Genomic DNA, 24,346 nt, shown 5'->3' on the forward strand with positions numbered 1-24,346 from the left:
ACCAAACCAAACTAACCCGAGCTATGACGCAACTGACATGACAAAGGCAAAATGGTCTTCTCCGACTGATCTACAGCTGCATTCTTATATGCCATGAGCACATTACCTGAGATGAGGTGCAGCTGTGGATAATTAAATGGAGACCAATCACAAAAGGACAGTTGGCTTGAGTGTGAGAGCAAACACACACTCCTGTAACATGTGCTCCTGGGAAGAGGATTTTTGTTTACTAGGATTTTAACATCATGTTTTACACTTTGGTTACATTCATGACAGGAACGGTAGTTACACAAGGTTCTTCAGCTCACAAGGTTATATTGAACACAGTCTTGGACAATTTTGTATCTCCAATTTACCTCACTTGCATGTCTTTGGACTGTGGGAGGAAACCGGAGCAAACACACTTTGCTTGATGATGTTACTCCAGTCTTCAGGGTTTTGGGTCATTGTGTGTTTTAGTGTCTGGAACAGAGTGGCTTATAAAAGCAGAAACATTTCGGCTCAGACAGTGTCTTTTTCTCCACTTTTCTCTCCTCCTAAAATTATATGGCACTGTTTTTTGCTTTGTTTCCTTTTAAATGTTTTTTTTAACTCTCAGTAAAATGGTTCTTCACCCTTGGCAACCAATGGATGCTTTAGGAAAATTACTTCAGAATGTTTTAGTGGGCAGAACACAATCTACCTTCTTCAACTAAAGCAATTTTGGACATTTTAGGCCCTTCTGTGTTTCCCAGTGCCACACAGACACATTTAAATAACTGGAATTAAATTCAGATTTAAAACTGGCTTAATGTCCTTCAAAAAAGACAACAACTCATACAAACCACTATATTACTACAGCAAAATGTCTATAGTTACAACAATGTTCTTTTGTAAGCTATAGTCTGAGAATGCTAGTACAAAGAAAAAGACCATATTTGGTGCATAAAATAACATTTTGTTTTCACTGATAACAGTTTGGATTGTTGTCGGGCTTATGGAAATCAAGGTTACAGTGTAATAACCTGGAAATCTAAAAAGGAATTATGAATAAAGAGAAGCAGTACTAATAGGTCATATTCAGAGTCAAGTTCATAAAGCAGTTTGTACATCAGTATTCAGACCGTAGTATTTTTGTATAAGCAGTGCTTGTGCACAGGGCAGAGGGTGTTTCTCTCATTCCCAATTTAAAATAAAGCCCTATTTCTTGTCATACTCAGTTAAGCAATATATAGCTTAGTTGTCTAACAACCACAATACAAGGGTTTTTCAAATAGTTTTTGCATTTTTAAAACTCTATTTATTAAGAATTTCAAACAAATGACATCACTTTTCTACAGTCACCTTCCGATGCATTTTTCCCAGAGTCGTACCAACTTTTTAATGCCATCAGCAAAAAATGATTTTGGTTGAGTGTAGCCACTGATACACCACTGCTTTCACGTCATCATCACATGGGAATCTTCTTCCCCTTAAAGCTTTTTTTTTTCTATTTTATTCATGAATTTTCTCTCGATTTTAGCATGGTCAGTGTTGTCTTCCACTGCTGGGGGATCCCCGATTGCAGTCAAGATGGGCATATTGCTGCTCAGGCCTCCTCTGACCCAATTTTTGCGTAGTCAGCATTGTCTTCCACTGCTGGGGGATCCACGATTGCAGTCGAGGATGGTATATTGCTGCTCATGCCTAATCTGACCCTTAGCGGAACCCTTTTCACCTATGCACAGGCGCCTCTCTATCTGCTAACCAGGGTCCTTACACAGCGTTTGAAGACCCCACGGACATAGTCTGGTCATCCCGCTCTAGCAGAAACGCGTCTGCTGCAGTAACTGCCAATTATGCCCGTTAGGTGGCGCCCAGCCAACCGGTGGCAATATTCAAACTGAGGAGTTTAGAATCTAGCGGGACTATCCCGCTGTGCCACCTGGGTGTCTTAAAGCTACTTTGAGCATCCAAAGAGGTGGAAATTAGATGGCACTAAATCCGGACTATAAGCTCTCTCTCAGTCTCTCTGAAACCACAAATTACTACTCCTCTCGCCCTCACCGTTTCCAACCAAAAGCTATAAAAGTGCAGAAACTGAAGATCCCTCGTGTTTTACTTAAAACATTTTATGCCAACTTTTTAAAGTGTTGGGGAAAACAACCATTCAAGTTTGTCAGTTAAATAAAGGTTCAAGAAATGTAACAAATTATAGATTCTTGTTTTTATTGCATTTTGGAAAGTGGTCCAGCCTTTCCAGAAACAAGGTTTATACATTGTGACAAACTAAGTTACTATCACACCATAACAAGTTTAGAAGGCACCAGTAAACCATACATTTCCTAAATATATATTCATCCCATATGTTTGAACAAACCTAAATAAACCAATCATACATTGTCATGTCTGTAAGCTAATGTATAATGTGTCATATATATGCACACGCACTATAGATAGTTGCCCTCTTTTTTATTCCCTATAGAAAGAGTTGCAGATGACTGGTTTAACTATAATTCCATACCAAGTAAAATGAGTCTATACAAACTAAATAAATAATAATAATATATTCTAATGCAGTTGGAGATCAGGGTTTCCGGCTGAAAATATTACAATGATATTTGTTGCACATGAATGAATAATGTCTTGTGGCACAGGAAAATGAAAATGTAATGCAATTCAACTGCAAAGGAGAAAAAGATGCAAATGTTGCTTTATTGCAGGTTTGTTTTGGGACAGTATTGTGTGGATATGCATGTGCTGTGTATGTGATGCAGAAATCCTTGAGCACTGTGCATTATCAGACTGTCCAGGTTGTTTCCTACCTTTTGCCCAGTGAATTGTACCCACTCCGACCCTGAATAGGGTAAAGGGTGGTAAATGAATGAATTAATATGCAACTAGTTCCTGAACAGTATTTCATATTTAATTTATTTTGTGTTCCCTTAAGTAACAATAAAGTTTATTTCCAGCACATTTTTGATCTGTATTATATGTTTGTTTGTTTATTAGGATTTTAACGTCATGTCCTACACTCTTTGGTTACATTCATGGCAGAAATGGTAGTTACTCGTTACACAAGCTTTATCAATTCACATGGTTATATTGAACACAGTCATGGACAATTTTGTATCTTTAATTCACCTCACTTGCATGTCTTTGGACTGTGGGAGGAAACCGGAGCAACCGGACTGCCCCACCTGGGGATTGAACCCAGGACCTTCTTGCTGTGAGGCGACAGTGCTACCGAACTTAGCCACCGTGCCGCCCTCTGTATTTTATGTACCCAGTACTCGGGTAGTGCAGAGGTCTATTACTCTGGCCCACCAGCTCTGAGATCTGACATTGAATCCCAGTGGTGCTATTACTTTTATATATAACCTAACTACATCAATTATAAATTAAAGGAATAAGCCACAGATTAAATGATCACTAAAAAAAACATTATTTGCAATTCTTCTACAAAGATAAGCACAGACAGACAATAGCAACTTCTGACTCAGTACAGTGTGTAAAACTAATCATTGCTTGTGGCAGTTTCCATGCCTATATTAAAGCAAATTAAAACTAAACTCCTCAGTGTCTTGAGCCTACATCATCCCATCCAGCTGTTTTATTTACTTCTGCATAATCATGGTCAGAGTGTTCAGTGCTTTTCCGGTTCCACTGGGCTTTAGTGTGGAGAAAATGCAGCGTTTCCTGAGAAGTGTGGGATTAAGAGCTTTTCTCCTGGGTATAACAGCAGCCAAGTGTTTGACAGGCCTATCTACCACAGTTCTCACTCCTGTAGCACTGTGACCCAAAGCAGGTTTTGCTTATCTGATGTTTGAATTTAAACCATTGTCCTGCGTACGCATGCAGATTATTGTTTGTGACAAGGTCAATGATTTGACTGTTGGAACAATACAGTCAGCTCCAGAATTAATGGCACCCCTGGTGAAGAAGGGTAACAAGGTTATTAAAATTGTTTCCTTTGCATTTCATTTTTTTGTAAAACCTGCCTTGCCAACAAAACAGCGCTGAGTGCTCTAATATATAGGTATGCACATCTGGTGCTTACATTTATTGATTATTTTATAAGCTACAGATAAACCTTTGGGGTATACACCGATCAGCCATCACATTAAAACCACCTCCTTGTTTCTACACTCAATGTCCATTTTATCAGCTCTACTTACCATATGGGAGCACATTGTACTGACTGTAGTCCATCTGTTTCTCTGCATGCTTTGTTAGCCCCCTTTTATGCTGTTCTTCAATGGTCAGGACCACTACAGAGCAGGTATTATTTGGGTGGTGGGTCATTCTCAGCACTGCAGTGACACTGACATGGTGGTGGTGTGTTAGTGTGTGTTATGCTGGTACAAGTGGATCAGACACAGCAATGCTGATGAGTTTTTAAACACCTCACTGTCACTGCTGGACTGAGAATAGTCCACCAACCAAAATATATTTAGCCAACAGCGCCCCGTAGGCAGCGTCCTGTGACCACTGGTGAAGGTCTAGAAGATGACCAACTCAAACAGCACCAATAGATGAGCAATCGTCTCTGACTTTACATCTACAAAGTGGACCAACTAGGTAGGAGTGTCTAATAGAGTGGACAGTGAGTGGACACGGTGTTTAAAAACTCCAGCAGTGCTGCTGTGTCTGATACCTCTCATACCAGCACAACACACACTAACACACCACCACCATGTCAGTGTCACTGCAGTGCTGAGAATGATCCACCACCTAAATAATACCTGCTCTGTGGTGGTCCTGTGGGGGTCGTGACCATTGAAAAACAGGGTGAAAGCAGGCTAAAAAGGTATGTACAGAAATAGATGGACTGCAGTCAGTAATTGTAGAACTACAAAGTGCTTCTATATGGTAAGTGGAGCTGATAAAATGAACAGTGAGTGTAGAAACATGGAGGTGGTTTTAATGTTATGGCTGATCAGCGTATAATTACTCACTGAGCCCATCTTTTGGTCTGTACACTTTGTCACCCCTGTACCCTTTCAATCAAAGGTTTTCCCCATAGGTCCACCACTGATAAGATGATTTTGGTGGTGGAGCACTCTCAGCACTGCTGTGTTAGTGACACTAACATGGTAATGACATGGTAGCGTGTGTTGCTCTGGTAATAATGTGTATTAGAAACATATTATTCGGAACACATACCCTGTTTAGTCTTTTATCAGTGGACATGCTCTAATCACAGGAGGCTGTGTGCTGTGTGAGGCTTTATATTTTTGGTTTAAGCACAATTTTCTGCCAGTATAACTTCATTCCCTGTACATAACTTCAAATACTGTTCATTCATCAAACTGAACTGCAAAAATCAATGTGTGTTCAGTGTGTGTGCAGCCAATGACAGGGCTAACAGCTTGTAACAGCTGTTTACATTTCAGATGAACACTTCCCACACCACCACTTTTTAACCTTGTGGATCTGACTGACTTAAAAGTATAAAAGTGATTGGCAATGAGCAGAAACCCTGTTTGACATTTTCTCCTTCAGACATAACCAACAGTGCCTGTTATGCCTAGTTTACACTACATGATTTTAGCCCTGATGTTCACTTGCCAGCAGGTTTCCAACAAATGTGCCAACTCAGAGGCAAATCGGCATTTGCTGGGGGCTCGAAAATCGGCTCTTGATCACTGTGTATGAACTATTCAAAGGCTCGAACTGAGCAGCTTGCTGATTGCTCACAGACTCAAGAAAAATATCTAGCATGCTAAATATCTGGACCAGTCGGCGATCAGGTTGTGATTGGCAGTGAGTACTGCAGCCAATGAGAATGCAAGATACGGTGCGAAGGGGAAACCCGAGGGAGGAGTTGTGAGTTTCTATCAAAATACACCAGCACGCACACAAGCTTTACAGTATTTGTGACCTTATAGTCCACGCTAAAGCATCATACCAACGTTGCATTGCAAAAATATTTATTTACCTCCAACTCACTCTGCAGAACAGAATAAACAATCCCTGCTGGCTGTGATTCACCCAGATTCTTTTCTTTTTTCTCCTTGCTATTTCGCGGCATATCAGCACACAAACAACTTGGATCGCTCGCTTCTTGCTGACGTCCATTTTTGGAAGCTAAAAACCCATCTCACACATGGTATCATTAAACCCCTCGTCACTTCTCGCATGTGTTTTCATGACAAAATGTAGTTTGGGAGATCAGACAGACTCATTTGCGAATTTCTCCTGGTGATAGATCGTGTAGTGTGTGACCCCCTATCACCGATCAGTCGTGTAGTGTGAAAATCACAACGACTTAAAAGACTCCCGATTACAAGCGATCAAGTTGTGTAGTGTGAACTGTACAGCAATCCGACCACATTAAGCACCCATCCAAGCCGAAGGTACAGCTGAGACTTTAACTTGGATGCTCAAATTCTAAGCAAGATTGGCTTTCCCTTTAAACTGACTTTCACTATTATGGGATTAATAAAGTGATTTATGTATCTATCTGTCTGTCTGTCTGTCTGTCTGTCTGTCTTTCTGCCTACCCGCCTGCCTATCTATCTGTCTGTCTGTCTGTCTGTCTGTCTGTCTGTCTGTCTATCTCCACCCACCCACCCATCCATCCATACATCCATCCATCCATCTATCCATCCATCCATCTATCTTATGGGCACCCAGCAGCTGATTCCTGCCAAAAGACCCAGTACATACAAGGGACCCCGCTACACTCGCCATATTCTTCCACCATTCATCCCAATGCCTAAATCAGACAGAAATTACAGTTGCAGCTGCAAGGATGTGAATCATGTAGCTTTTCCTTCAACCACATCAAGCTGTTTTTGATGAGTGTTTGGCTAGGATGGGGCAACAAAGAGACTCGACAGCAATTTCGACTGCCATGTAACCTTACATCAATTATTTAAAATGACTGGTGTCTGACTTGCTTCTTTCTTTTTTGGTACCAGTGTTATACTGCACATTTCTTGGCTGATCTGCTACATTTAAAAAAAGGCAAATTGTGAATCTTTAGTTTCTTCATACTAGACATTTATCTAGATGCTTGTTCTCATCTTCAAATTGCCAGTCTAAAAATTTACTTTGTATATTGAATTTCATGACAGGTCCCACACAGGTTGTTTGTGGTCTTGGACCTTTCTATTCTAGTTCCTCTTTTTTTACTTTATTTAATGCATTGTTTTTTTTTCCTGCAAATTATATAATTAGCAAAACACCAGATAAAAATTGGGCTCATGTACTTAAATATATGATCAATAGCTGCTAATGTATTAACCATAAAGTTATGTTGAGTATTACTTCTGATGAGTAGATGTCACCTGCTTAAAGTCAGACTTTTTGTGAAACTGACCTTTTTAATGTGCTCACTTGCTTCTTTGCTAGTTTAACACCATGATAGATGGATTTTTACACAAAGTAACAGTGAACATCTAAGTTCAGTATTAATGTACTGTATTAATTAATTAATTATTCATTCAACTTTTTTTTTGGCAAGGCGTTAGTATGGTACAATGTAGGGAAAGCTGATGTTCACTTCATATATTGATTTTATATGACAGGTCGTTAGTGATCTCAGACCTTTGGCCAACAATGTATTTGGTTCTCCATATTCTAGTTCCTCTATTTTTTTTATTTAATGCATAGTTTTTTTTGCAAATCATTTATTTAGCAAAACACCAAGTAAAAAAATTGGCTTATGTACACAAATTTTGAAACGTTGTAGCATTTGTTGTGGTCATATTTACAGCAGATGACCAGTGGCTGCTAATGTATTAACTATAATGTTATGATGAGTACTATTTCTGACTAGTAGATCAGTCACCTGCTCAAAGTAAGACTTTTTGTGAAACTGTCCTTTTTAATTCCTCTTTTTTGCCAATGCTAAAGACTAAAAACTTCTAAATTTGTTGTATTTTTAAATTTTTTTTAACTTTTTACTCAAAGTGTTATGCTGATTATATGATTTGCAATGAAAAATGCAAAATAGAAGCCTTTTCACTAATGCTTTCAGACTTTTGGCCTTCACTCTATCTCCATAGATACACATCATTTATCCGTCTGTTCAGAGACTAAATATTCTGTGCAAGATGGATTAATAACTATGGTTGCCACGGCAGCAGGACGGACATTGCTGGATTCACCAGATTAACAAGAAGGCTTGTCTTATTACGGCTCAGTCTCGGCACCGCCCACCCACATCCACACACAAACCCACATGGTGTTGACATATTTTCTGATCTGATCCGCGGCTGTATTTTATGTTGTGATCGTGTGATGTTGACTGACACCATGCAGATTATGTGTGTAAAAACAAGTTGTCTTAAAGCTGCTTGCGAAGTTACTATTATGTATGTAGAGCAGAGAAAGCTACAGTTGTTGTTACCAACCTTTAAGTTACCGATACAAAAGTAGAGAGAAATTGAGCAAGCGTAGACCTTTATTTATTTCTTCTGGATACACTGGATGCAGAAACTCAAAGCATATTATTTTTGAGTTGGAAGGAAACCAGAGTACCCTGAGGAAACCCAAACAGACATGGTAGATCTTGTCACAGACAGTTACCAGAGACAAGGTTTAAACCCCTTAAGGTGCTGGTACTGTGCAGCACTACCTACTGTTCCCTAAACAGTCCTTCAATCTTCAGTCCCCGTTGGTTCTTCCAAAAATTACTCTCCTTAGTAATTAGTAATAATTTTTACATAACACTTTATCCTGGTCAGGGTTAGGATGGGACTGGCGCCACCACAAAACACTGGACTCATGGCAGGAATGCACCACAGTGTATCAGACCTACTCACTCACTCACTTACTCACTCACTCATTCACAACGAATGGCAATTTGGAGTCGGCAAATGACCTGCAGGTTTATGTAAGTAGGCAGAAAACAAAACTGAACAGCCAATCCACCATCTGTATGTTTTACATGGTTTAGGAAACTGGAATAAAGAAAAATCGGAAACACATGAAAAACTCCTCATAGACAGTAGAAGAGGATTGAACCCAGCTCCACCTATGTGGCACGGTGGCTCGGTGTGTAGCACTGTCAACTCACAGCAAAAAGGTCCTGTGTTCGATTCCCAGGTGGAGCGGTCCGGGTCCTTTTTGTGTGGAGTTTGCATGTTCTCCCTGTGTCTGTGTCGGTTTCCTTCGAGAGCTCCGGTTTCCTCCCACAGTCCAAAGACATGCAAGTGAGGTGAACTGGAGATACAAAATCGTCTGTGACTGTGGTTGACACTAAAGAATTAAACTGATGAAACTTGTGTAAAGAGTTACCATCTGTCCTGTCATGAATGTAACCAAAGTGTGTAAAAAATGACATTAAAATCCTGATACAATTAAATAAATAAATAAACCAGCTCCACCTGAAAACACTGAGCGCAAGGCAGGAACATCCTGGATGGGATGCTGATCTATCGCATGGCTTCAGCCTTCCCCAAGACACCGCTGTGATTTGAACCCAGATCTCATGGGTGGTGGGCTAACCTAAGAGATTGCTGCATCATCACCTGATTAATTCCTTTATTCATTTTTACTGATCACTTTTCTGGTTAGTGCCATGGTGGGTCTGGTGCCAACCAGAAACACTTAGCTTAAGACAACTGCAGCTTGGACAGCTGTCTTAGTGCCGATCCATTGCCAGGGATCACACACTTACACATTTGTTTACTTAATCTCTTACACCTACGAATAATTAGGTCTGCTACTGTATGTTTTTGATAGTCTGGACACTAAGATCAAACCCAGGTCCTCAGTGCCATATTTTGTGCGGCACCCAGCATATTAGCTCCACTCAATTTGAGCTTTATGGTCAATAACTTTAGTGCGTTTGGTCAGTCCTGTCATCAGACATAAAAGATTATGAGTCCCATGAGTGCAGGCGAATGGGCGAGTAAAGGAGAACGTGTCATCATCCAACTCCTTTTGCTCTGTGTGATACCCTCCTCCTTGTAAAAAGAGAGAAAAAGAGAGAGAGAGACGACGAGAAGAGAAGCGTAGGAGAAAAACCAAGCGCTCGTTTTCCATCGTTCTTCCTCTCGGCTCTAGCAGGGAAAAAGGAGGACAGGAGGTGACTGTCCACCTTTTCCTCTCTGTTTGGCTGGGAGCGTGCGTTTCGTCCCCCGGAGGACAGTTTCTAGAGGGACCAGAGGGACGAGGAGAAGCTGAGAGCCACGATGCTCAACAACCTCACCGAGTGTGAGGAGGGAGAGGGGGGAGCAAACAGTCAGGGTGAGTGCTGGAATCTCTCCCTCACATAACACACACACATACACACACAAACACGCTGCAACCAGCCATACATATAAACAAAACGCACACTACTGCACGAAACTGCACCAGCACCAGTACGAACGTCCACTCGTACACGGCGTAACAGGCAGATCGTATACTGAAGTGCATGGATAGATGGATGGATGTGGAGATGAGGAGATGAGGAGGAGGAGGAGAGGCTGAGGGAGTGATGGAGTGAGAGAATGAGTAGGAGGGTGCTCTTGGTTTGCTGTTGCTGCCTGCATCGGATCCTCTCTCCTCTTTTTTACTGCATGGCAGCCGTGACTAGAATAGTAATTGGCTCTTTTGTGTATGTGTGATGCCCTAGCAAGATGCCCAAGATGCCCTAGATACTCACTTTAGAGAGCTACTCATGGAGCCACCGTTGAGAAATGGGTACCAGGTGATGCCAAGTGCTCACGCATTTTTTTATTTGTAATTTTTTGGTTTAGCACAACTCAATTCAAATTCTTAAAGCATGATGAGTGATTATGTAACGGCACTGACACTATGTCACTGATGAACTAAATGATCTTCCTCAACACTGGTACCTGATTTTTCTATGGATATGAAAATAATTGGAACTAGGCGTATTGTTGGATGGCATGAGGGGTGTGTTGAGCACATGTTGCTGTATCTGTTGAACCTAACCTTTTTTAATTATATATTTTTTTTTTTAATGTGGAACAAATTAATTATACCATGTGTGTGTGTATTTATATGTGTAGCATCTACTTCACCATAAGGTGTATTATTGTTTTACAATTTAAATCATGATCAGCTATGAATCTAAAGTAAAGTAATATCTTGTTATCATATTATGACATTTTTTATATATATATTTAGTAAAACTAAATCAGCCTGATGTGAATCTATTTCTTCCATACATTACTAATCGGAAAGCTCTGACTGTGGGTTGATACCTCATTCAGGTCTGATACGACAAGTTGTGCAAAATATCAAAGGCATGTGTCATATCAGACAACATCGCACTGGTTTAAAGCAGGACTGTGTAATGTGATGTGATGATATATACTGTGTGCTGATAGGAAATGTTTACTGGTTCATATGGGGCTGCTGTTTCACCTTGCTCTATATCATTAAAGAGCTGTAAAGAATAGATTTACACAGTTTTCATGTAATTGAGATGAGGAAGCCAGATACAGAAGAGAAATATTTAATAAAGGACTCCAACAGATTAAAATGCACATTGTGAATAAAGTTTTATACACTGATCAGCCATAACATTAAAACCACCTCCCTGTTTCCACACTCACTGTCCATTTAATCAGCTCCACATGCCATATAGAAGTACTTTGTAGTTCTACAATTACTGACTGTAGTCCATCCATGAGTGGATCAGACACAGCAGCACTGCTGGAGTTTTTAAATACTGTGTCCACTCACTGTCCACTCTATTAGACACTCCTACCTAGTTGGTCCACCTTGTAGATGTAAAGTCAGAGACAATCGCTCATCTATTGCTGCTGTTTGAGTTAGTCATCTTCTAGACCTTCATCAGTGGTCACAGGATGCTGCCCATGGGGCGCTGTTGGCTGGATATTTTTTTGGTTGGTGGACTATTCTCAGTCCAGCAGTGACAGTGAGGTGTTTAAAAACTCCAGCAGCACTGCTGTGTCTGATCCACTCATATCAGCAGAACACACACTAACACACCACCACCATGTCAGTGCAGGGCTGAGAATCATCCAACACCTAAATACTACCTACTCTGTGGAGAGTCCTGACCATTGAAGAACAGCATGAAAGGGGGCTAACAAAGCATGCATGGAAACAAATGGACTACAGTCAGTAATTGTAGAACTACAAAGTGCTCCAATATGGTAAGTGGAGCTGATAAAATGGACAGTGAGTGTATATAATATATATAATAAAATTGATTTTCAAACATGTTTGGTTACAAACATTCCAGCAACCTTTTCTACCCCATTAAATTACAATGAAATTATTATACACTAACTACAGTTTAATAGCATGATACATGGATCTTTACACAAAGTAACAGTGTACATATAAATATAGTATTTATTAACTCTAGTAATTAATACATTATTCATTTAATTCTTTTTAGCAAGGCATTAGCATGATACAATGTAAGGGAAGCTGATGTTAAGTCTAAATTTTTAAGAGGCATGCACAAATTACAAACGGCACATTGTGTAACACCACTGCAATAAGGAAAACCTTTTTAAAAATATTAAACCACACAAAACCTTTTTATTATACTGCTTTTAAATTTTTCTGAAGGTTTGTGGTATGAAAGTCTGCTTTTTATTGAAATGCAGTTTGTTTAAGAGACAATAGTTCTAGTATTTGTTCGGGTGTAGATTTTTATTTACATAATCAGTATGCAGTAAACACTAAAATATTTCAGTCTTTTTCAGTCCACAGATATTAAATCCACTGGTGTTATTTATTTCTTTTCCTTGTTTCACGTTATCCTGCAGTAAAACCTCAGTGTTCTTGTTCATGTAACTGTAACGCTGTCCATGGTCCTGATTTATCACAGTTCCAGTCCCAGCAGCTCGATTTGGAGATTTGAGAAAGCATCTCACTCCATCCCATCAAGTTCGAAGGCTTTCATCTCCAAATGCATTCAGCACACTCTGTGTTTGTGTATTCATGAGATGCCGTCTGATTATGCCGTTTTCTTCATTAGCGAGAGAAGACATGGCTGCTCACTCAACAGAGGAAAAATAAGAAACCTATTTTTATCTTGTATGCAAGTGCTGACCTGGTTCAAACATGTTTTGAGAGGCTTGTCATGGCTTTTGTGGCACATTGTGTGTTGTGTGTTATGTTAAGTATCATTATGCTGTATTGTTTATTATAAGGATGAAATTGTGTTGCTTGCATAGTAGTGGGAAAATATTTATTCATTCATACTTTTATTCACCCTTAATATTTACTAATCAGAACTGTGAAGAGTCCTGAACCTACCCAGAAACACTGGGTCCAGGACTGGAACACACCATAGTCATGATGCCAATTCATTCTAGGCTAGACACATAGGGACAATTTAAAAAAGCCAATCCACCGACTGCAGTGTATTTCCAGAGCACCCATGTAAACCAGAGCGCCCAAAACAATGTGGACAAAGAAGAGAAAATGCCAATCCCCTCAAAGACAGTGAGCTGAGACAATGTTGAACCCAGTTGTACAACACCCATGCTACCTGATGAACCACTCACTGCCCCCTTCAAGGTCAACAACACAAAGGTCACATTAATTAGGTGTACACTGACTTTAACCTCTACAGCATTTTAATAAATTGAAAAGTTGATAGTGAACCAGGCTTTTTTATCCGATATGACCAGTTGGCACATAGGAATTTGTCAACACAAGATGTGAAGATTGTACAGAAGAGTGGAGGCTGTTGTAGTCACAAAGGGGAGGGGGTAACTTCACATTATGGTTTTGTCCTATAAACTCATGACTACACAATTTTGACCCTATAGTGTAAAATGTATATAATGTGTGCCATGGCAGTGCAACTGTGACACACAATGTGACCCTTACAAGCTGAGTTTCGATACGATGCATCTAGAAACCCAACTCTGGTGAGCTAGCGTACTTTATTGCTGCGCCACCTGAGCGGCCTTACATGTATATGTTAACTTAAAATATATTTAATAATACTTAATATTTTATTATTATTTGGATGTTAGTAAATAGGGATACATGGATTATACACATATCACACGTGGATCATACATGAATCATACACAGATCTGACTGACTGAGTGACTGCAGTTAGAGCGGAATCTGTTCGGGCAGTGTTTACTAGTGAAGGACGCATTAGCAATAAAGGGACAAAAACTCATAAAGGACAAAGTGCAAATTATTATTTTTCTGCATGTTGCCCAAATGAGGCTTTTTTCCCCCAACATTCATCATTCTTGACATTTTAGTAACGAAAATATAAACATTTTAAAAAGATAAATGCATGGAACAAAGGTTATGATTTAGGTTGTTATTATTAAAGGTTGTTTGTTTAAAAATGTGGGAAGGAAAGAAGGAAGAATGGAAAACAGGAACGAAGGAAGGAAATAAAAGGTAAAGGATTAGAAACAAACATGTAGGTCATTATATTGTATATTATATATTATTACTACAAATATTTAAAAATATTAGATCAAGAATAAAGGACGAATGAAGGAAGAATGGAAGGAAGGAAGAAAGAAGGAAGAAAGAAGGAAGAATGGGAGGATGGAAGGAAGGATGAGAAGAAGGAAGGAAGGAAGGAAAAAAGGAAGGAAGGATGAAAACATTAAATAAAGGATGGAAGCAAGGAGGGAAGGAAGAAGGAAAGAAAGAAAGTAAGAAAGGAAGGGGAAGAAAGGAAGAAGGAAAGGAAGGAAAGAAAAAAAGAAAGGGGAAAGAAAGAAGGATTAAAGGAGGAAAGAAAGGGGAAAGTAAGGAAGGAGGAAAGAAGGAAGAAATAAGGATTAAAGAAGGAAAGAAAGAAAGGAAGTGGAAAGGAAGGAGGAAAGAAAGGAAGGAAGGAGGAAAGAAAGGAAGGAAGAAGGAAAGAAAGAAATGAAGGGGAAGAAAGGAAGAGGGAAAGAAAGAAAAGAAAGGGGAAAGAAAGAAGTATTAAAGGAGGAAAGAAAGGAAGAGGGAAGGAAGGAAGGAGGAAAGAAGGAAGAAAGCAAGATTAAAGGAGGAAAGAAAGGAAGGAAAGGGGGAGGAAGGAAGAATTAAAGAAAGGAAGGGGAAGGAAGGAAGAATTAAAGAAAGGAAGGGGGAGGGAAGGAAGAATTAAAGAAAGGAAGGGGGAAGGAAGGCAGAAGGAAAGAAAGGAAGGGGAAAGGAAGGAAGAATTAAAGAAAGGAAGGGGGAAGGAAGGAAGAAGGAAAGAAAGTAAGGGGAAGAAGGAAGGAAGAATGGAAGGAAGGAGTTAGGAAGAGTGGAAGGAATGAAGAAAGGAGGAAGGAAGGAAGAATGAAAGGAAGGAAGGAAGATAAGGAAAAGAAAGGGGGTGGGGTGTTAGAGGGACCCAGAATTCACTGCATGAGACGAGACAGATGGAATTCAAAATGATGAAGATTAAACTTCAATTACTTCTCCAGATTTGTAGTCATTACTAAATCCCACCCACTCGGTTCTTTTCTCAAAATGCATGTCAGCTTTTAATCCAGGAGGGTGTTGGCTAAGTCACAGAGGGTACTAACAGCCCCCTTATGTACACATGAGCTTACAGGTGCCCTACATTGACAGGTGTCAGTTGTAATCAATAGAGGAGATCAACACTATCAACCCAGAGAGCAGCCAGTAATGTTCTCTTAGACACTTAGCCATGAATGGCTGTAATAGTGTCATGTATAGAACACACAATCCCCAATAATATAATAACCACTTTCTTCTGTGCCTCTGTTACTAAAATGTTAGAATAACAATGAGTAAATAATGAGAACATGTAAAGATAACTCAATTATGTATTATTAATTATGTAGTCAAGACTGTGTCTCTGAGTGTGTGTGTTTTTATTCAGTCATTGTGCTCAGTTGGCAGTGATGATGTCATTTCTGCTGAGTGCACAACACTGTAAAAGCTCCCTTGAGACTCACCTGTACTGTAGTATTATACCACATTAGAAACAGGTGGACAAAAAAACTCAAAGATTTCTCTGGATTTTTCCCCTTCAGTATTTCCACCAAGCTCATAATTGGGAGACTGTTCTATCCAAATATCACAGCATGGTTGAATCCTAGATTCTGATTGGTTTTCTTCAACAGCAGGGCTCAATGTCAAAGTAGCAGTATACTATGGGTCTGGTTGAAAACCTAGTGAGCTCTCTACATAGACATCATCCCCAGGTGTGGAGTTTGCATGTTCTCCACGTGTCTGTGTGGGTTTCCTCCGGGTGCTCCGGTTTCCTCCCACAGTCCAATTGTCCATGACTGTGTTCGATATAACCTTGTGAACTGATGAATCTTGTGTAATGAGTAACTACCATTTCTGTCATGAATGTAACCAAAGTGTAAAACATGACGTTAAAGTCAAAATAAACAAACAAACATAGACAGCATTTTAAGTCATCCTACACACGCTCCCGAAAAGAAGGCTGTCCAAATTCTTAGATACCTTAAAATGCTGCCTTATGGCGCCCAGGTGGCGTAGTCAGATATTCCGCTAGTACACTCTTGGTGTTGCCACCGGTTGCCATGTAGAGGGCATAATTGACAGTGCCTGCAGTAGACACTAATTGGTCACTGTGTCTGCTAGGGGGTGGGGTCTTCAAACGCTGTGGAAGAACTCTGATTAGGCCGCTCAGGTGGCGCAGCGGTAAAAACACACGCTGCAACCAGAGCTGGATTTCGAGTATGTCGTATCGAATCCAGCTCTGCCGGCTCGAGGCTGAGTAGCTGTATGAGCAACGACTGGCCACGACAGTTGGGGGGTGAGACAAAGAGCCGGATGTGGGTCTCTCTCTGTCAGAATACGATTACAACCTCTGCCGGCTGATTAGAGGCGCCTGCACAGAGATGAGGAAAGAGTGCCCTTAGGGTGTGTCTCTCCGCATGCAACACTAGGTGGCACAATACTCATCAATATGTGGGTGGCAAAAATGCATCCGGCTTGCTGCTCATATGTCGGAGGGGATGTGGGTTAGCTTCGATCTCCTCAGTCAGGGCAGGGTTCGGCATTGACAGAGAGGAAGCACGATGCAAACTGGACAATTAGACGCGCTAAAGGGGGAGAAAAAGGGGAAAAAATGCACACAAAAAAAAGAACGCTGATTAGCAGATAGAGAGGCGTCTGTGCAGAGTGCATAAGCGAAAAGAAGGGGTCCGCTAGAGCTGTGGGTCGAAGTAGGCGTGAGCAGCAATATACCCTCCTCAAATGCAATCAGGGATCCCCAGCAGTGGAAGAAAATGGGAGAAAAATGCATAAATAAGTAGAAAAAAATGCTGCCTTATGAGGTGCCTTAATTCTAAATGATAACGAGGGAGCATCCGATGCTTCCTTAGCGATAAAAGCAATCCCAGCATTCAGTGTGGCACAAATTTTCCTAATAAAAAATGACAAATATGACGGACGAATGCAGAGCAACAAACGGAGTTCTTTTCGAATATAAATAAATATTCTTTGATTTTAAATTTGTAGAAAATGTCATTTGTTTGCAAATTCGGGCTTGTCAGTGACAGTTTAACCGTTTTCGGTACACAGAGGGAGATGTTAGCTGGCATGCTAGCGGGTTGTGCCGCCTCAACCTAACTGTGTTAGCTTACTAAGTAAAAACTGCGGTGACTTAATCACAGTAATCACTGTCTAAGTAGTGCAACTTATTGCAATTCCCTCTACTTAGGCAGCTGCCTAGGTAGGAAGGAGACAGCAAGGCAGCTCACTAGGTTTTCAAACAGACCCAATGTTCATTATTTTTTGGAAGGTTATTTGAATCAGGACTGGTAAAGTGTTTTGGTTTATTATTTAATCTTTGATGTGACTGAGATCTAAGTGGATTTATTACAGGCCTACCGAGTCATACAGCTGGCTTTAATCTACCAAATACAGCCAGGTTTGAGTCTTGTATCGAGGCTATTTTCTATTGTCTGAGCTGCATCATAGCCCCTTCAGTGAGGTGGCATTATTTCTGCTTCCGATTGCAGCTCATAGATCTTACATACAGAATATAAATGCATGTTATGTAACTGTGCTGATCATGACATACAGGGTTTGGTTAGCATGTCTTAAGTAGACATTAAAAGACTTGTAATCAGAAAAACCATTTCGTCCAATTACTCGCCTGCATTTCGCTTCCTCTCTACTGCTGCAGACGTCCAATCCTGATCGAGGAGAGCCTTGACTAACGCACACCTCCTCCAACACGTGTGCAGTAGTCTGCTTTCTTTTCACCTGCACGAGACGAGTTCACATTGGGGCTCAGTCTTGTGCACCGACAGTCACTCAGTAATCCTCCAGTAATTATCCCCCACCCCTAATGCGGGTGCTCTCGATCACCCAGCAGAGGTCGTATTTGCAATAGTTATGAGGAATCCCCTCCAGCATCCAACCCTAATGATTAAGCCAATCATTGTAGCAGAGCTGGGATTCAAACTCATGAATTCGAAATGTAATTATGTTCACCGGTAGCAGAGCTGAGATGCCAGTAGTAGATGTAAGATGCCAGTAGCAGACCTGAGATTTGAATTCATGAGTTTGAGATGTAAGCTCTGGTTTAATAGTGCTGGTTTGCTAGTAAATTATGTGCCTTGTTTTGGTATCTGTCTTTCTAGCCGAGTTTTTGATGACTGCTGAAGGAGGCAGTTGTAGCCTAGTGGTTAAGGTACTGGACTACTAATTAAAAGGTCACTGGTTCAAGCCCCACCACTGCCAGGTTGCCACTGTTTAAATCAGAATTAAATGCTGTGAAAAATAAATAAAAACAGTTCTTTTATTTTCTTTACCATTCTGTCAACATTGACAAAGCCAAATACATCATACCGATCAGCCATAACATTAAAACCACCTCCTTGTTTCTACACTCAGTGTCCATTTTATCAACTCCACTTACCATATAGGAGCACTTTGTAGTTCTACAATTACTGACTGTAGTCCATCTATTTCTCTGCATGCTTTGTTAGCCCTCTTTCATAAGGTAAGACACAGCAGCACTGCTGGAGTTTTTAAACACCTCACTGTCAGTGCTGGACTGAGAATAGTCCACCAACCAAAAATATCCAGCCAACAGCACCCCGTGGGCAGCGTCCTATGACCACTGACGAAGGTCTAGAAGATGATCATGTCAAACAGCAGCAATAGATGAGCGATCATCTCTGACTTTACATCTACAAGGTGGACCAACTAGGTAGGAGTGTCTAATAGAGTGGACAGTGAGTGGACACAGTATTTAAAAACTCCAGCTGCGCTGATGTGTCTGATCCACTCATACCAGCACAACACACACTAACACACCACCACCATGTCAGTGTCACTGCAGTGCTGAGAATCATCCACCACCTAAATAATACCAGCTCTGTAGTGGTCCTGGGAGTCCTGACCATTGAAGAACTACAGTCAGTAATTGTAGAACTTCAAAGTGCTTCTATATGGTAAGTGGAGCTGATAAAATGGACACTGAGTGTAGAAACAAGGAGGTGGTTTTTATGTTATGGCTGATCAGTGTATATCACATGCTGCTGTTGCATTGACCATGAAATTAAATGGTAATCTATCATATTCTCACCCTACAGTGAACCAACATGCACTTAATGCATTAATATTCCACCTGTTCCACCACAGATCTTTTAGAAATTGTGGCTCTTTGTCTAATGAATTGTCATTAAATGGACTAAATAAATAATGAGATAATCACCCGGGGTTAGCCAAAAAGGAACTGGACACCTGTTCTACCCACAAACACACAAATGAACAGTTACACAGTCTGGCAGATTGTAACAGGGATTAATGACAACTCATTAGAAGAAATGATTTGCTGTTTTTAGTTCTTCAGTTCTTTGGTCAAAGCTGAGATTGTTTTTCTCTTTCACACTCTCATACATGCACACACACACACACACACACACACACACAGACATGCAGTCATCCAATTATAGCGCTGTGTATTTGTTTCAAAAAAGAACAGAAAAATGGGTCTCTGAATAAAACATTATATGTTGTGTAGTGTGTGGTATATACACACATACAGCAGTTTTAAGGTAGTTATACCAGCCTTGTCTCATTTTACTCCAAAATGGCTCAGTGATGGAGGATGTAATTAGTAAAATGACAAAGAAGGTGGCATTATGTGTATAGCTCTCTCTCCTTCTCGTTCTCTCCTTGTATGTGTGAGGCTAGAAAAACAACTGTCTCTTTTAAACCCCTCTCCTCAAAAAACATGAAGCTGAGTCATATTCTGTGGTCTGATCTTTATTTTGGTCTTAATAATATAATAGCACATTCTGTCTGTACATACTCCATTCTTGACTGAAAAGAGCAATGGTTTGTTATCACGTATGATATAGTAACTTATCTGCATGTCAAATGGTTCAAATAACAAGATGACATTAAGGCTTCGGGTTATAGAAGTTCCCTACCTTCTTGTCTTTCTAAAAAAGACAGTGCCTGAATCTGCTTTTCTTAAAGCATTAGTGTTTATTCAATACACAATAATACAATCTGTCTACAAATGTCAGACATTTAGAAGAAGAAGGATGCCTTTATTTGTCATCTATACACTGATCAGCCATATTAAAACCACCTCCTTGTTTCTACACTCACTGTCCATTTTATCAGCTCCACTTACCATATAGAAGCACTTTGAAGTTCTACAATTACTGACTGTAGTCCATCTGTTTCTCTACATACTTTTTAACCTACTTTTACCCTGTTCTTCAATGGTCAGGACCCCCACAGGGCCACCACAGAGCAGGTATTGTTTGGGTGGTGGATCATTCTCAGCCCTGCAGAGACAATGACAGTGTAGTGGTGGTGTTAGTGTGTGCTGTTTTGGTATGAGTGGATCAGACACAGCAGCGCTGCTGGAGTTTTTAAATACCGTGTCCACTCACTGTCCACTCTATTAGACACTCCTACCTAGTTGGTCCACCTTGTAGATGTAAGGTCAGAGACGATCACTCATCTATTGCTGCTGTTTGAGTTGGCCATATTCTAGACCTTCATCAGTGGTCAGAGGACGCTGCCCACGGGGCACTATTGGCTGGATGTTTTTGGTTGGTGGACTATTCTCAGTCCAGCAGTGACAGTGAGGTGTTTTAAAAACTCCAGCAGCATTGCTGTGTTTTATCCACTCATACCCAAGTAATACCTGCTCTGTAGTGGTCCTGGGAGAGTCCTGACCATTAAAGAACAGAGTAAAAGCAGGTTTAAAAAGTATGCAGAGAAACAGATGGACTACAGTCAGTAATTGTAGTCTATATGGTAAGTGGAGCTGATAAAATGGACAGTGAGTGTAGAAACAAGGAGGTGGTTTAAATGTTATGGCTGATCAGTGTACATATACACATGTACTGTACAACAAAATTATTTATTATTTTATTGTCTGTTTTACCACAGCTTCATCCTATTCAGGATAAATTAACAACTAACAAACAGTTTAATAAAGGTATATTTATAAGGTATTGCCTCTATGTGTAGCAAGTATTGTGTGATTAAGCAGTGAAAATGATTTATAGTTGTAATGGGTCCACCTGTCGTGGACAGAGGGTTACAGATTGCAGTACCATGCTCACCTGCTATCCATTAGGACCTGCAGGGGCATAGAAGCTCAGAAGACTTATAGTCTTGATTCCTTAAAGCAACTGCCCCTGCGCCTCATTAAGCATTTATGTGCTACAGCCAAAAGAAGCTTTAAATTCCAAATTCCGGCTTCAGAGAACAGCTCATCACCGGTGGTGTGTGGTGTGTATTGACCTTGCATAATCTGTGAGGCCGCTATCATGGCCTGCCCTGGACTCTGGACTGGTTTCTTTTCCTCCGGTTCTTATGCCGGCATTCTTTTGAATATTTTCCTTGGAACTCTAAGGCTTCTTGTGTTGATCCCTTCTGGATATGGGTGGCATCAGGTATGGTCATGGCAGTCCACCTTTGTTCTATGTTTAGCTGCTGCCAATGTTTTTTGTCTTGAGAGCCTAATTTGTGATTGCCAGTGGATCGAGCAGCTGGTATTAGTGGTGACTTGCCCTTCATGCTTTTCCTTTCATGTGTTCTTTCCATCTTTTCTTAGTGGTCATGCATTTCACTGGGGGCTTATTATGGATACCCCCTTTCTTCTTGTTCTCCCAGGTAAGTTTAGGCGCATGTCTAGGGCAAAAGGGATTATTTTACTTTATGGCTGAATGCTTTGCCCTTTTGATTATGGCTTTTTAGCCACAGTCAGTATCTATCAAAAGTGGTCCAAGAAAAGAATACTGGTAAACTGGCGACAGGGTCATGGGCGGCCAAGGCTCATTGATGCACATGGGGAGCGAAGGCTGGCCCATCCAACAGACGAGCTACTGTAGCTTAGATTGCTGAAGCAGTTAATGCTGGTTCTGATAGAAAGGTGTCAGAATACACAGTGCATCACAGTTTGTTGTGTATGAGGCAGCAAAAGGGGGACCAACACAATATTAGGAAGGTGGTCATAATGTTATTCCTGATCAGTGTAGAAGTATTAGGTTAAATGATACAACAAGACATTGACCCACACAAATATATCAGCAACAGAGGGCTAGACAGGAGGTCGATTTCAAACTGGTCAAAGTCATTTTTCAGGCTGACCAACAACAACAGGATTAAATATTGCAGCTGCAGGAAGTTACACCAGCTTTGTTTCTTTGTTGCCAGACAAAATGTGTTGATTTATTAGTATTACTTGGATGAAAAAAAGATCAGACCACAAGTATTTAAAATAGAAATCCAGGTTACTTTAGTAAGTGAGCAACAGAAGAAGTTTTAAATGGCACATACATTTTGTTCTTAAATTGTGGGAAGGGGAGTATTTTGTGGGGGGTTTTCCCCTTTTGTTCAGAGGATGTTGTAAAAATGGCTGGAATGGAGGAGTTCATTTACACTGGAAGGAGGAGATGTTTAATGAGCTGGATCTTTATGAACATGGTGTTCTTGTGAGTAAGAGACTGAGGGAGTGTTAAATGCTGTCTGCTGCATATAATCTCACCACAGAGAATGCTATCACAACACTAGTGTGTGTGTGTGTGTACAACTAACTGGGCAAACAGTATGAAACACCCTGGACAGGTCGCCAGTCCATCACAGGGCAGTAACTCCATGCATTAATCTCCAAATATTCTAAAATCTATGTGTCTAATTAAATTAAAACAGTGTTAATGGAGGCGCCCAGGTGGCGGAGCGGGATATTCTGCTAGCACACCAGCGCCCAGATTCTGAACTACTCGGTTCGAAACTCGGCGTTGCCACCGGTCGGCTGGGCGCCATCTAGTGGGCATAATTGGCAGTGCCTGCAGCAGACACGGTTCTGCTAGGGCAGGAGGACCGGGCTATGTGGGTGGGGTCTTCAAACGGCGTGTAAGGACCCTGATTAGCAGATAGAGAGGTGCCTGTGCAGAGTGCATAGGTGAAAAAGGGTTCCGCTAAGGGCTGTGCACAGGTCGGAGGAGGCGTGAGCAGCAATATACCCACCTCGACTGCAATCATGGATCCCCTAGCAGAAGAAGACAAATTGACTACACTAAATTGGGAGAAAATGGGAGAAAATGCATAAATACATAAACAGTGTTAATAAAAGGATACCACTTAGACAAACGCTTGGAAAGATAACATTACTACACATCTCAGGTTTGCAAAGACCTCCTGAATCCAACACTGTTATGGGTTGGTAAGCGCTACGTCACAGAGGTGCCAGGTAGCCCTGTACTGCGGTAATAGAGGGGTAAACACAATTACAAAAGGCTAAATACAATACAACAACAAACGACAGGACAAGAATGATTACTAAATGATAATAACATGATATAACTTGAGCATAAAACAAAACAAAATCAAAGCATCAGCTTAAAGTGGAACATGCAGTAGGTAGTTACTACGGTAATTGCTCATAGTACGCATTTTAAATGCAGCAGATATGGACAGTTCCACAAACCTGAGAGACTCTGATAAGAACCAAATCATTATGGCTAGACATCTGGTTAGAGGTATTTTCAAAACAACAATGGGTGCTTACAGGCAGGTTAGTTTCTACTGACTGTGATCTAAAGAGGGACAAACCACAAACCACTGACAGATTTATTGATGCCAGGGGACAAGAAAAGCTAATTTGTCTGGTAGAGACCAGCAATAAGTCTGCTGTGGTTGAAATTGCGGATTATTTTACTCCTGACCGACCACAACACTGAACAGGATAAAGTGGTGGTACACAGAAAATGACATGTAAGAAAAATAATGCAAATGTATAATAAGAATAGTTTTATTTAATTTTCCTGCTTTAACACTGCTTTATCCTGGTCAGGGTCATGATGGGTTTGTTTTTCACAACACACACTGGGCAGGATGGCAATCCATTGCATGGCCATTGCCAGGAATGAAAAACAATTAAAGCATTACCTCTGGTCTATTTAAGTACGTCTAGTCCTTTTCAGGTCTTTTAATATCTGTGCACTACTGTGTACCTTGTTGGCAACAGAGTACTATTGACATGCAG

The 24,346-nt window shown here is 40.6% G+C and overlaps 1 protein-coding gene across 3 annotated transcripts in view; it reads left to right on the top strand.

The window, feature by feature from the left end:
- Positions 1 to 24,346, top strand: part of slc12a5a (solute carrier family 12 member 5a) — a 213,597-nt gene that overhangs the window by 60,744 nt on the left and 128,507 nt on the right. For 2 of the 3 annotated variants that reach the window (XM_062997492.1, XM_062997493.1), the window contains exon 1: positions 9,947 to 10,161. The exons of the other annotated variant lie outside the window; for it this stretch is intronic. In XM_062997492.1, coding sequence (XP_062853562.1) covers positions 10,107 to 10,161 — 55 coding nt within the window. In that variant the 5' untranslated portion in view covers positions 9,947 to 10,106. Of the gene's footprint in view, positions 1 to 9,946; positions 10,162 to 24,346 lie in introns of those variants that run through there. 3 annotated transcript variants of the gene reach the window in all.

The sequence above is a fragment of the Trichomycterus rosablanca genome, chromosome 6, assembly GCF_030014385.1.
Source record: "Trichomycterus rosablanca isolate fTriRos1 chromosome 6, fTriRos1.hap1, whole genome shotgun sequence".
In the NCBI taxonomy this organism is placed as follows: Eukaryota; Metazoa; Chordata; class Actinopteri; order Siluriformes; family Trichomycteridae; genus Trichomycterus; species Trichomycterus rosablanca.